This window comes from Garra rufa, chromosome 2, assembly GCF_049309525.1.
Source record: "Garra rufa chromosome 2, GarRuf1.0, whole genome shotgun sequence".
Lineage (NCBI taxonomy): Eukaryota > Metazoa > Chordata > Actinopteri > Cypriniformes > Cyprinidae > Garra > Garra rufa.
The window spans coordinates 30,565,870-30,580,292 of record NC_133362.1 but is presented as its reverse complement, the minus strand read 5'-3'; the positions used below and the strand labels follow the sequence as shown (position 1 = coordinate 30,580,292).

Here is a 14,423-nt window from a genome sequence, read left to right as displayed (position 1 = left end):
GATTAGACAAGAAAGCTAATTTCATCCACCCCTCTTCTGAACCTCCTCTTCTCGTGACACTTTCCCTACATCCCTGACTCCCATCTCTTTTGTTACCGAGATTGGCACCCATGTTATCACCCTTTCCACTTTTAAAAGAGAACGACTGCTTTTTTATTTCTTTTTTCCTTTACGTTGAAGTGTGTGTGCGTGTGTTGGTGAGTGTCAGTGCTCCTGGAAATTTAATACATCCATCAAACAAAAACTACAAATGCAGCGATGATTTTTTTAAATGTAAACGGTCCCGCTTTAAACTTTCCAGAAACCGTGCTTCCTTTCTGTGTATGCAAGTGACGCAGTTTAAGACATCTGACAGCCTGCGACATCCCCTCCCTCTTTTTTGGAGCTCCTGTCTCTCAAAAAATCCCCTTCACAAAAAAGTTCTGGCAATTCCCTTTGTTAGGCTCATTAGAGAGCGAGGATACGGATCGGGAGCGGCGGCTGCTGTTGTCGTGGAGACGGGCTGACGGCTGTCAGAGTTAATCCCATAGAGAAGTGTTCATTAAGTCATTACAGTTGACACGCTGACGAGACACTGACACACACCGCTTTGTCCTCTTTAGCGCAGCCCGGACCAAAGAGGAGACAGAGACGAGTGGAGAGAGATGGATGAGGGCAGAACGGAGAGAACGCTGGAGAAGATAAAAGAAACGTCTACAGCAGGGGTGCCAAACTCATTTTAGGTCAAAGGCCGGACTGGACAAAACATCACCTTATGTGGGTTTTTGTGTATTTATGGCGTGTGTATGCATAACAAATGCACATCACAAGTCCTGATTTAACTATATGCTGCTTTGGGCAAAATAAAAGGAATTTATTAGTAATATGTGACCCTGGACCACAGAACCATAAGGGTCAATTTTTTGAAATTGAGATTTATACATCATTTGACAGCTGAATAAATAAAGTTTCCATTGATGTATTGTTTCTTAGGATAGAACAATATTTGGCAGAAACACAACCATTTGAAAATCTGGAATCTGAGGGTGCAAAAAATTTTCCAAATTAAGTTCCTAGCAATAGCTAATCATATATTATATTTATGGTAGGAAATTCACTAAATATCTTAATGGAACATGAACTTTACATAATATACTATTGATTTTTGGCATAAAAGAAAATTGATCAGTTTGACCCACGCAGTGTATTTTTGGCTATTGCAACACATATACTTGTGCTACTTAAGACTGATTTTGTGGTCCAGGGTCACATATTGTTAACTAATGTCTTTTGACTACATCGAAATACAAAATAACTGACAAAACTAATAAAAAAAAATATCCACTAATAAACTTTAGTAAGAAGTCCTAAACAAACAATAACACAGATAATAGTTTATATTTTACACAGAAAATAATTAACAAAAAAAAAAAAAAAAAAAAAATTTAATAATAATAATAATAATAATAAAAAATCTAAAAACAATAAATAGTAATAAAATGGTAACGTTTATAATATAGTTCATTAGTTAACTACATTTGTTAACATGAACTAAGAATGAACAATACTTCTACAGCATTTATTAATCTTAATGTTAATTTTAGCATTTACTAATGCATTATTAAAATCAGTTGAGTTTATTAAGACTAATTAATGCACTGTGCACTAACATGAACAAACAATGAATAACTGTATTTTTATTAACAAAGGTTAATAAATAGTGTAATAAATGTATTGTTAATTGTTCATTCATGTTAGTTAATATATTAATGTTAACAAATGGCAACTTATTGTAAAGTGTTAAATTATTTATACATATACACACACATATATATACATACACATCAAACAAGACATGCTAACATGGATGAAGCTATGAAGCTGCCGGGTTTGCTTCAGGGCAGGTGCGTTGCTAGACCCTTTTTACTGGGGCACGTGCATGAGTTATAATTTACTTTGATAATCCCGAAATAAAGACATTAAACTATATGCAACAACTGAATTGTCGCTTCTAAAAGCAACACAGTTTAACCGAAGACTATGCACGCAGATATCCATGCCCGTGCGCGTCTGTGTATTTAACTGCAACGCACATGTCGCACAGCCTTTTACGCAGAAGCACATTCAGTGTAGGAATAGCTGGTTACATAAGTTTGTATAGTTAATTGTGCTGTAAATGCAATTGTCAAGCAGTCTGTGATGCATTTTGGAAACAGGAGATGAGCCCCTGGTCAAATCGCCACCTGGCTTGAGAAACCCGTTCTCAAAGACTTACTTTTAGTCATTATTTGGGTAGCACACATATTCTGAATGCCTTCGGCAGAATTCAAATTAGCCATTTTAATCTAGGTTAATTCCAAGATTACAGTGAGATTGATCTAGATTAAAAAAATTAATCTATACCCACCACTATATATATATATATATATATGTGTGTGACCCTGGACCACAAAACCAGTCTTAAGTCGCTGGGGTATATTTGTAGCAATAGCCAAAAATACATTGCATGGGTCAAAATTTTTGATTTTTCTTTTATGCCAAAAATCATTAAGAAATTAAGTAAAGTTCATGTTCCATGAAGATTTTTTGTAAAATTCCTTCTGTAAACATATCAAAATGTAATTTGATTACATGTAATATGCATTGTTAAGAACCTAATTTGGACAACTTTAAAGGTGATTTTCTCAGTCTTTTTGATTTTTTTGCATCCTCAGATTTCTGATTTCAAATAGATGTATCTCAGCCAAATATTGTCCTATCCTAACAAACCATACATCAATAGAAAGCTTATTTATTGAGCTTTCATATGATGTATAAATCTCAGTTTTGTCAAATTTAACCTTATGACTGGTTTTGTGGTCCAGGGTCACATATATATATATATATATATATACATACATACACACACGCATATATATACCAATAAAAATGACAAAAACATAAGAAACAAATACAAAAAATACAGAAAAAAAATACAGAAAACTAGAAAAAACCAAAAATAATAATAAATGCTAATTCAAAATATAAAATAAACCTCAGAACTTTTGCATGTTTATTTAATATTTTAACTTCTTTCTCTACATTTTCGACTATCAATGAACACAGAGTTACATTTTTTATATCCATTCTATAAAATTCAACTATTCCTGATCACAAAACCAGGTCAATTTTTTGAAATTGAGATTTATACATCAACATCAACATTCAACTATTTGAGAATCAGTAATCTGAGGATGCAAAATCAAAATATTGAGAAAATCACTTTTAATTTTTTCCAAATGAAATTCTTAGCAATGCATATTACCATTCAAAAATTAAGTTTTAATATATTTACGGTAGGAAATATCTTCATGGAACATGATCTTTACTTAATATCCTAATGATTTTTGGCATTAAAGAAAAATGTATAATTTTGACCCATAGAGTGTGTCAAAGACTGGTTTTGTGATCCAGGGTCACATATCACAAGCATAAATAAATGGAATGTTTTCCTAAAAATCAGTATTGAACATGCAAAATTAAATAACTGTAAAAAATAAATAAATAAATAAAAATATATAAATAAATAATTGGGGCCATCATCCTTTCTGTCTCTAATCAATATATTTTTCCAGTATCTTGTATTTTTGTATGACCTCTTAATATGACTACAGTATATCACACAGTATCACAGAAGAATCAGACAGGTACTACAGAGTTCCTAGCGGTGGCTGTATCCAAACAGGCCCTGGCTGCTGTGAGCTCTGAGACGGCTCTTCTCCACAGGAATGTGTGGCTGCCAGTCACAGTGTGTGTGCGCTATGTGATGTAAACGCTCACGGTTTATCAGAGTCTCTGCTGAGAGTCGTTCTGATCTCTCCGTATCTGCTCCTTAATGAACCTGAGCTAAATTGGAAACCTTATCGCGCACAAGGCAGCAATTAAAGCCTGCACGTGCCAGTGTGGTTGTGGCACTCGAGTGACAGAAAAACAAACAGTCTCAGAGGGGCACCCAGGAAGCCCGTTTGTGTATGTGTGTTGACTCTAACGCTATCAGTGAAGGTGTATTGCCAACCTCAATATCCCACAGCGGGGAGGGGGAAAGGCACTTACGCAGTGCACCGCATGGCCCAGGCAAATCCAGTAATTAGCACAGGGTGCATAATTAACATGCAAATTAGTTGATCTGCTTAAAAGCCGCTCTTACAAATAGACCTGAACGGATGGGGGGGAAGAGGGGCCAAACTTGTGGAAGTTAATTCCTTTTCCCACCATGCTGCATTTTGCTATAAGGTAATGACAGATTATATGAAACGAACAGTGAGACGACAAGCTTAGGGAGGAGTGCAACTCTGCCCTTTACAATCTGACATTGTTATTAATGTTTGTTTGCACATTATATTCATGTTGTTTCCAAACTTACTACTTGATGGGGTCATACCATAAGAAATTGTTGAATAAAGTCATTCTTTTTGTTTTCTTTGCACACAAAAAGAATTGTCGTAGCTTCATAACATTACAGTTGAACCACTAATGGACTATTTTAACAATGTCCTTACTACCTTTCTGGCTCTTAAGCATGGTAGTTGCGTTTATGTCTATGGAGGGTCAGCAAACTCTCAGATTTCTTCAAAAATATCTTAATTTGTGTTCTGAAGATGAACAAAAGTCTTGTGGATTTGGAACAACATGAGGATGAGTAATTAATGACAGAATTTTCATTTTTGAGTGACCTTTAAGGTTAATCTTAACTTGAATGGTTTTAAAATATGCATATACACTACCAGTCAAATGTTTTTGAACAGTAAGATTTTTAATGGTTTTTAAAGAAGTCTCTTCTGCACACCAAGCCTGTATTTATTTGATCCAAAGTACAGCAAAAACAGTACAATTTTGAAATATTTTTACTACTTAAAATAACAGTTTTCTATTTGAATAGATTTTAAAATGTAATTTATTCCTGTGATTTCAAAGCAGAATTTTTAGCACCATTACTCCAGTCACATGATCCTTCATTAATCATTCTAATTTACTGATTTGCTGCTCAAAAACGTTTATTATTATTATTATGTTGAAAACAACCAAGTAGATTTTTTTTCCAGGTTTCTTTGATCAACAGAAAGTTCAGAATAACAGAATTTATCTTAAATAGAAATCTTTTGTAACATTACAAATGTCTGTATCATTACTGTTGATCAATTTAAAGCATCCTTAATAAAAAAAAAAGAAAGAAAGAAAGAAGAAAAAAAGTATTATTTCTATGATTTCTTCCCAAAAAACAATATACTGACTCATAATAAAACTAATAATACTAATAATAAAAAAAATGTTTCTTTAACAGCAAATCATCATATTAGAATGATTTCTGAAGGATCATGTGACACTGAAGATTGGAGTGATAATACTAAAAATGTAAGAAATAAATGACATTTTAAAATGCAAATAGTAAAAATATTTCAACATTTTACTGTTTTTGCTGTACTTTGGATCGAATAAATGCAGGCTTGGTGAGCAGAAGAGAAAAAATCTTCAGCTTATAAAACATTCATTTCATCATTATTAAAATTTCTATTTAAAACCATATTGTATCTAGTTAATAATTTTGCAACAATATGTAAATGTGCAAAGATTAAAATGTTTCCAAAAGTAAATGTTATTAGGCCACCAGTTTTGTTCATTAAAAAAAAATATATATATATATATATAGTCTTGACACAATGTTTTTTTCTATACTAAAATTTGTACTTTTATAGTTAGCTACTTGCATAACTATATTACTATAGTAAGTACATAACTTATAAGCAACGTGTAACAAAGACTCTGGTTTTCTACTACTTCTGCTTCAAAACTGACCTGAATGGAACAGGAGGGTTAAACACCAACACTGTTAAAAAACCAAAATATCAGGCCTTCTTCTCCAAAGCTGGGATTCTTCAGAAGGTTGTGCAGAGATATAGGTGCTACACACAAAGTTTCCAAAGTATTACCAACTTACCTCTCCAGATAGCAAGTGATGAGGGGTGAGCAGAGGCTACTAGATGGTTTGGCCAGGCCCAAAGTGAAGACTGTCTCCTGGAGGCGTCGAATAGTGTTGGCATCCCCTTTCATTGCAGCAGTGTTCATTGTGAGGTTGAGCAAACCGATTACGTTGTCCCTTAACTGCACATCCTTCTCCTTCATCTCCTTCAGCATATCTACCGCCTCTGCATGACATCAGAGTGAGAGAAAGAGAGAAATATAGCAGTGGTCAAACATTTTGACCAGATAACCAACAACCGACTCACTACTTCAACTTGAGTGTGTCTTGAGTCAACTCATTTACGTAGATTTTTTTATAATTACACCACTTTTTTGAAGTGAGTTGACAATCCTAATTGATTATAAAAGAACGAAGTTTCACAAATAGCTGCTTGAACCCTCTAAATGCAACTAGTTACATGGTACGCAACAAATATATGTAGTGGTTATTTGTTACTCAGGGTGCAGTTTCATAAATCACAAGTGCATACAAAGGTTTAAGCGTCTCGTTGACTGTTTCACAGACTTGTGGAGATTATTTGTATATCTGTGCGCTTAGCCGTCCCCCGATGGGCCGGCGCCAGACGAGAGAGTGCGAGAGAGAGAGCGAGAGAGGGGAAGAGGTGATAAAAGCCCCCTTAGATAATTTCATGTGGGGAAAACAAACCGCTATTAAAACAACATTTTACACCCAGCGGGGATGCAAATGCTGCCGTATAATGCCAATTCGGCGCTAATTACTACTTGCATTTCTAAACGAGACTACAATTACGGAGGCCCCCACAATAGTAGGCTTTTTTTTCACGGTTCCCTGCGAAAGCATGCCGGGAAATTATAGGTGTGCGGCGAGTGCCCGGCGTGAACTCGGCGGGCTCTGGTCGTGGATACGCCGCAGCTCTGCTACCGTAATGGAGGCTTTTTACTGGGCGATGCTCCCATCTGGCAGAGGGGAGAGGGTCCACCTCCACAGCTGCTCTGTCACCAAGCCAGATAATTAAGATGTGTTTACGCGCTGTTTAGAGGCTAGCTAATGGGCTGATACCGATAGGGCCTGTTTGCACTGGCGATACTAATCATCTAGAACCGAGAGAGAGCGACAGAGAGAGAGAATGGGGATACCATCATCACAGCTGTGTGCATGTGGGAGTCAGCGCTGGCCACAGGCAGACAGGCAAACTCCCAAATTCCCATGACTTACAGCGGTACTGCTGTTCATCTCCATTTCTTCACAGTACTTAGATAAAGTAGATAAAGTGCTAATTTTTGTGCCATTAGCGATTTGCAAAAATGACAATTTCTTCAACACTAAGCCTACATTCACTTTGCAGACAAATGTGGCCCAAACGGTGTTCATTTTGTTAAGAAAGATGACGATAAATATTCGTTAACAAACATTTTTTCTGTGACTAAAGGTCATTGCATACTGAAATTTTTGTACGTTAAAAAATAAATACGACCTCACGTTATGTCAATCGAGTTTACACTGCCTCTGAAACTTTCGTCCGTCATAAAAAAAAATATTTTCTGTGTTTTGTCATTTGTAACAAGTATTTTGATAGGAAAGCATGACTAATACGAAAAACGCAGATGAAAATTTAGGACTGCAATGTGCAATTGTGCAATGACCTTAAAGGAATAGCTCACTTTCAGAACAAAACTTTACAGATAATGTACTCACCCCCTTGTCATCCAAGATGTTCATGTCTTTCTTACTTCAGTCATAAAGAAATTATGTTTTTTGAGGAAAACATTTCAGGATTTCTCTCCATATAATAGACTTCTATGATGCCCCCGAGTTTGAACTTCCAAAATGCAGTTTAAATGCAGTTTCAAAGTGCTCTATGTGATCCCAGCCGAGGAAGAAGGGTGTTATCTAGTGAAACAATTTATTTTCTAAAAACATTTATAATTCATATAGTTTTTAATCTCTAAACAGAGTACACACAGAGCTAGACAAGACGAGCATTTGAGGTTAAAAAGTATATAAATTGTAATTTCTTTTAGTAAATAACCAATCGTTTTTCTAGATAAGACCCTTCTTTCCTCGGCTGGGATCGTTTAGAGCCCTTTGAAGCTGCATTTTGGAAGTTCAAACTCGTGGGCACCATAGAAGTCCATTATATAGAGAGAAATCCTAAAATGTTTTACTCAAAAAACAATTTCTTTACGACTGAAGAAAGACATGAACATTATCTGTACATTTTTGTTCTGAAAGTGAACTACTCCTTTAAGACAAGACGTTGACGAGCCACAACTAATATCTGATGATAAAAACTATGACGAAATTTATCCTGCGTCTTCACTAACAAGACGAGACGGGACTAGAATGTTATTTGAGGACTACTGGACACTCAAAATAAATCGTATAGGCTAAGTTAACTGTCTTGTCTTTCAAAGTGTGCGTCCCTGTCATTGGATCCTAAGTGCCATTTGTATATGTAGTCTCAGTATGACAGCTGCAGTGGATGGATAGGCTACCAAAACGCAAACTAGCTATCTGAAACAATGGCCTCAGCACCTGAAGGGTTAGGGTTAGGGATAGGGTGACCAGACGTCTTTGTTTTTCCTTGAAGTCACAATTTGTTGTTGATTAACTCAAAGTTAGTGAAGGCGGGATAGGAGGAATCGCGCTGATAGAAGCGCTCTCTCTCGCGCTAGCTCCACTTCTTCAGTTTTCATACAGCGCGCGATCAGTTCTCAGTGCTCAAATACACACACAGTAGTCTAAATGTCGATCGTGTTGAGTATTTCACCTAAATACAGTTGGTTATGTCTTAAATGAACGTTACCAGGTGGGTGAAAACTGTTAAATAAGTGTATACATGTCAAGTAAACCTACTGTATCTGTAAATGAGTTTAATTTGTATCTCTACCCAGAAACGAAAATTGTCATTTATTCCAGATTTTCCAAATTCAATCCTTGTTTTAAATTTCTCATAAGCTTAATTGATTTGTTTGAAAACTATAAAATAGCTACCAAAATAAATGTTGGTTACTGCAGTTTGACTAAAAATAATGACTAAAAGTTAACAAAAAAAGCAATGACTATCGTAGACTAAAACTAGACTATGAAAGACTATAATGACTAAAATGTGACTAACACTATTAAGCATTTTCGTCTCAAGATAAAGACTAAGACCAAATAAAAAATGCCTGTCAAAATTAACAAAGGGCCCAAATTCGATTTTTTTGCTCACATGTGACTTAGACCTGTTTTTCTCATGACAGTGTGAAAAGCACAAACCACATGGAATCTGATCTTTTCAATTCCAAATTTGTTTTCCATATGTGGTACGAAATCCGATCCAGGTAAGATGTTTTGCAATGTGACCGCAGTGTGGACAGTCATATTGAAACTCATGAGACTTTTACGTCACTAGATTAACATTCGTCAGGATTCTGCGCTCATGAAAGATCCTTAAAAGACTATTCATACCTAAAGTTATCAAGACAGTTGTGAAAGGTATTCAGTGAAAGTACAGTGATGTGTGAGAACTCAAAGTATTACAATGATAGCTCTATATACAAGCAAAACATGAGGGCTCATATCATAAAAGTTTCAAAACTCTACTTTCTTCTGTCAAAGCCTTGTCTTTATTTTTCATATTGACTGTGCATAATTTCGCTGGCTCCTGTGGCAGATCTCACTATAAATAAGCGCAAAATCACTTAACTTTATGTCCTTCTGTGTTTACTTCCGTATAACAGCACGCTGCATATGTGTTGCCAAGTCAACAGTTTTCCCTCGAAATTAGGCTAATTTTTCACTGTTGCCGTGGGTTGTTTTTCAACTTTGTGGGTTGAAGTGACCCCACTAACACAATATTTAAATGAAAAAAAATTATTAAAAAAAACACACAAATCACTTTTGAAGGTGAAATGTCATTTCTATCCCGCTAGCATCAAACAGAATTGAAATTATATTGAATAATTCAGTTTTTACACACTGCCCATTTGCCATTGTAAGATGCTTTTAAGATAAATGAATACTTTTATTCAACAAGGATGCATTAAATTGATGAAAAGTGACAGTAAAGACTTTTACATTACAAAAATTTTTGATTTCATATAAATGCTGTATTTTCCTACTTCTATTAATCAAAAGACTTTCTATTAATTACCACCCTATTAATTATTACAGAACATTAAGCACCACAACTGTTTTCAGCTGTTTTTCTTAAGCACCAAATCATCATATTAGAATGATTTCTGAAGGGTCGTGTGACACTGAAGATGACAGGAATAACTTTTTTGTACTAACAATATTAACATGATTGATTTATGGTATGTTTGATCTATTAAATGCAGCCTTGGTGAGAATAGGAGACAATAAAAATCAACCCTCAAATGGCCACTTATATTTGCATATGAAACTGTGAATTTCAGTTGAAAAAAAAAAACCTCACCTTTACCTAACGAGTATTCCTACAGTGTTTTGACAATAACTGAGACCTCAAGTGTGGAGAGTAACGGTATGCATACGGAAATATACAATGTAGGCCGACCTACGGCAACACAGTTCACTTCAGTCTCCACACACGCATTCAGAAATAGACAGCCAGCTTGTTTTAGCCCACAAATTCCAATCTGTCACTTCATCACCCTGCAATTTTTGTCCTGTTGTTATGCAAATCTAGCGCAGCGCTCCGTACTGTCAGGAAAAGTGATGAGCCAAAAGGAACAGTGAAGCGGGGAACAGGAGGTTCAGCAGGGTCATGCTGAGTTTTTAAGAGGCTGCTTTTGTATGATAAAGCTCTGTTCACTTATCTACTCAGTCACGCTGTTATTCGGGCACAGATCTCATCCTTTACTGCTTTTTTAATTTTTGAGGATTGTTTTATCAAGATCCCAGCAGTCAGCCCATTTAAATAGAGGCTTGTCATTTAAGAAGCGCTCTTGTCTAAAAAGTGCCACATGTTATGTGTTAACAGCTGGATATGAATTGAAGCAATGGAGGTTAAGTGGTTCGCCAGAGGGCGTCGTGACAGCGATACCCACGAGGGGATTAGAACTAACAACCTCTTGATTCTTGGGCCGTCGCTCTAGGCACTCAACCATGTACTTTTCTTATAGCCCAGGGCTTTACAAGCATTGTTGTACAGAGCATACTGATGCACTACAACATTTAAGCCATATAAAATGAGGTTATGTGCTAAAGCTGGATGAAAGTCAATCCGAAAAGGACGCATTTGCTTTAATGCACCTCTAAGTGTTCTACTCAAGCACTTGCCAATAAAAAACACTTGCCTGAATCTCCTATTCATTTTCTCAGTAGAGGAATCAATTCTTACATTCAAAATAAACATTTCTAGACAGACCTACCATAAACACAGACATTAAAGGGATAGTTCACCCAGTAACAAAATTCTGCCATTATTACTCAACCTCATGTCGTTTCAAACCCGTAAAACCTTTGTTTATCTTCGAAACACAAATTAAGATATTTTTGATTAAATCAGATCTTTCTGACTCTGCATAGACAGCATTGCAACTAAAACATTCAAGGCCCAGAAAGGTAGTAAGAACATTGTTAAAATACTCCATGTGACATCAGTGGTTCGACCTTAATTTTATGAAGCTACGAAAATACCTTTTGTGCGCAAAGAAAACACAATGTATACAATGCATGCTGCTGACACAGGAGCCATTGTTCTGATGTAGAATGCCCATCTCTCTCAGTTCATCATCTGTATTTTCTGGTTCCAATAAGTAAAAAAACTGCCATCCTCTTTCTCAAAATCTTCAGATGTGTTTAGTATGTTTTATGTACAGCGTGCGTCTTCTTGTAAACAAGACTCAGTGCATCTGGATTTTATGTCAGAGCATTAGAAACTGACATGGAAGAGAAGAAATCACTGAATAAAGTTGTTATTTTTGTTTTCTTTGCACACAAAAAGTATTCTCATAGCTTCATAAAATGATGGTTGAACCACTGATGTCACATGGACTCCTTTAACAATGTCCTTACTACCTTTCTGGGCCTTGAACGTTTCAGTCGTGTTGCTGTCTATACAACACAGAAAGCTCTCAGATTTCATCAAAAATATCTTAACTTGGGTTTTGAAGACAATCAAAGGTCTTACGGGTTTGGAACGACATTAGAGTGAGTAATTTTTGGTGAACTATCCCTTTAAAGTTGTGTTCATCGAAGAGTTTATGATAAGATATCAACTGTAACCAGTCACTTTTGTACTCTATTAGAATCAATCGTGAGTGTTGAGTTCAGGTCATTACATATGGTGAGTAAGCAGACTTTAAATAAAGCTGCTGCCATTGAAGAGCGAGTAACTTTGAGTCACAGTATCTAGGTTTCCATCATCCTGTTTTTATGCGCATTTTAAAGTATTGCATCAGATACGAGTGATAGAAATGGCAAAATTAATTTAAAAAAAAAAAATCCCTTTCGCAAAAAGTGTATTCCTTAAGTCGCTTGAGGTCGCTTTTGAATTGTGCGAAAAAGGGTCAGGGAGATGGAAACGCATTTTGCGAATAAATTCCGCCACACGCAACAAAAAATGCCATGTGACTTTGCACTATGAGACGGGATATCTTGACTAACCAGCAGACCGATCTCATTGCACTAGGGCTGCAACTAAGGACTATTTTTATATTGATTAATCTATTGACTAATTTATTGATTAATCGAGCGTGCCAAAGGCCTGACGATTGTTTTACCACTTCACTGCGTGATCTAATCCTTGTTTATTATTCACTAAACAACATTTAATTCTAATGTCCACTTAATCTTTAATATTTGACCGTATCTTTATCACAGAAATGCTATAGCCACAGTAATTTAATGAATATGAGGACATCAAGACGTGTAAACTCAGAGTGAGGGTTTAAACTTTTATTTTGAAATCAAAATGAACACTTAGAATAATGAGAAAGATGTTGATGTATTCTCCTGAGTTTGCATCGGTTTAAAAATGATTTTACCTTACAAATTGGATGAAATGGTGCACGTTGCGTTCACAGATGAACGTTATAATAAACCCAAACTCACAACAACACGCAGAGATGGAGTGTGAGACCTTCACACATGTAAATGATAACATATTTATTTAACTGAATTATAGCATTTGTGAATTCACAATTATGCTTAATTATTATTTTTAAATTGGTTTAATATATAATGCAGCCTTTGAAAACAGTCTAATAATGCGTTTCATGGATTCTCTTCTGTGAAATGCGCCACTTCCGGTGTTTTGTTACTCAACGTTGGCAAAATGAAAACGAAGATTTTTAAAAATCCAATAGTCAATTAGAATCAACAAATTGTGACAGCCCTATATTACACACATCTGAAATGTTGTTACGGTCATTCTAAAATGCCTGAGAAAAGTCTGTCGTCAAAGTATTTCTGTATAACTGCCTCCCAGAACTGTCTTACAAGACTACATTCCCAAAGAGCTGGCATCCACCTCCCAAAGCAGTGACTGCATTTATTGTGTTTCATCTGCTCTCTCTGAGTCACATATTCAGTGGCTTCCCCAACTTTTGTTAGTGATATTTAGTGCCAGTTTATCAGGAAGTGACCATTTTGTTCTCTTTGACTTGTTGGGTGGAAACGGTGCTTAAATCGCAAATTTTTTATGCCTTATTTAATTTTGTGTATAAGTTAAAGGATTAGTTCACTTTCAGAACAAAAATTTACAGATAAAGTACTCACCCCCTTGTTATCCAAGATGTTCATGTCTTTCTTTTTTCAGTCATAAAAAAATGTTTTTTAGGAAAACATTTCAGGATTTCTCTCCATAAGATGGATATGTATGGTGCCCCCAAGTTTGAACTTCCAAAATGCAGTTTAAATGCAGCTTCAAATGGCTCTAAACGCTCCCAGCCGAGGAAGAAGGGTCTTATCTAGCAAAACGATCAGTTATTTTTTAAACAAATTGACAATTTATATACTTTGTAACCTCATTTAAGCTCATCTCTGCGATGCACATGCGTAGTCTTTGTGATCTGGGTCAATACAGGGTATGTCGTAAAACTCCCATCTCGTTTTCTTCCCCAACTTCAAAATCCTTCAAAGTACCGACCCAGTGTTTACAAAGTGAACATACAAAGAAGATCAAACGCCCTTTACAAAAATAGATAAAATAGCATTGTAGATTTGAAAACGTGAAGGGAGTTTTTCAACATACCTGTATTGTAACTGTATTGACCTGGATTACATAGACTATGCATGCGCATCGCGAAGACGAGATAAGACAAGCATTTGAGGTTAAAAATATGTAAACTGTCAATTTGTTTAAAAAATAACCGATCTTTCCCTAGATAAGACCCTTCTTCCTTGGGTAGGATTGTTTAGAGCCCTTTGAAGCTGCATTTATACTGCATTTTAGAAGTTCAAACTTGGGGGCACCTTACATATCCACTACATGGAGTGAAATCCTGAAATGTTTTCCTCAAAAAACGTAATTTCTTTACGACTGAAGAAAGAC

The 14,423-nt window shown here is 35.8% G+C and overlaps 1 protein-coding gene across 1 annotated transcript in view; it reads right to left on the bottom strand.

Moving 5' to 3' along the window:
- Positions 1-14,423, bottom strand: part of lrpprc (leucine-rich pentatricopeptide repeat containing) — an 82,722-nt gene that overhangs the window by 38,712 nt on the left and 29,587 nt on the right. The window contains exon 23 of the mRNA XM_073834080.1: positions 5,954-6,161. Coding sequence (XP_073690181.1) covers positions 5,954-6,161 — 208 coding nt within the window. The remainder of the gene's footprint in view (positions 1-5,953; positions 6,162-14,423) is intronic.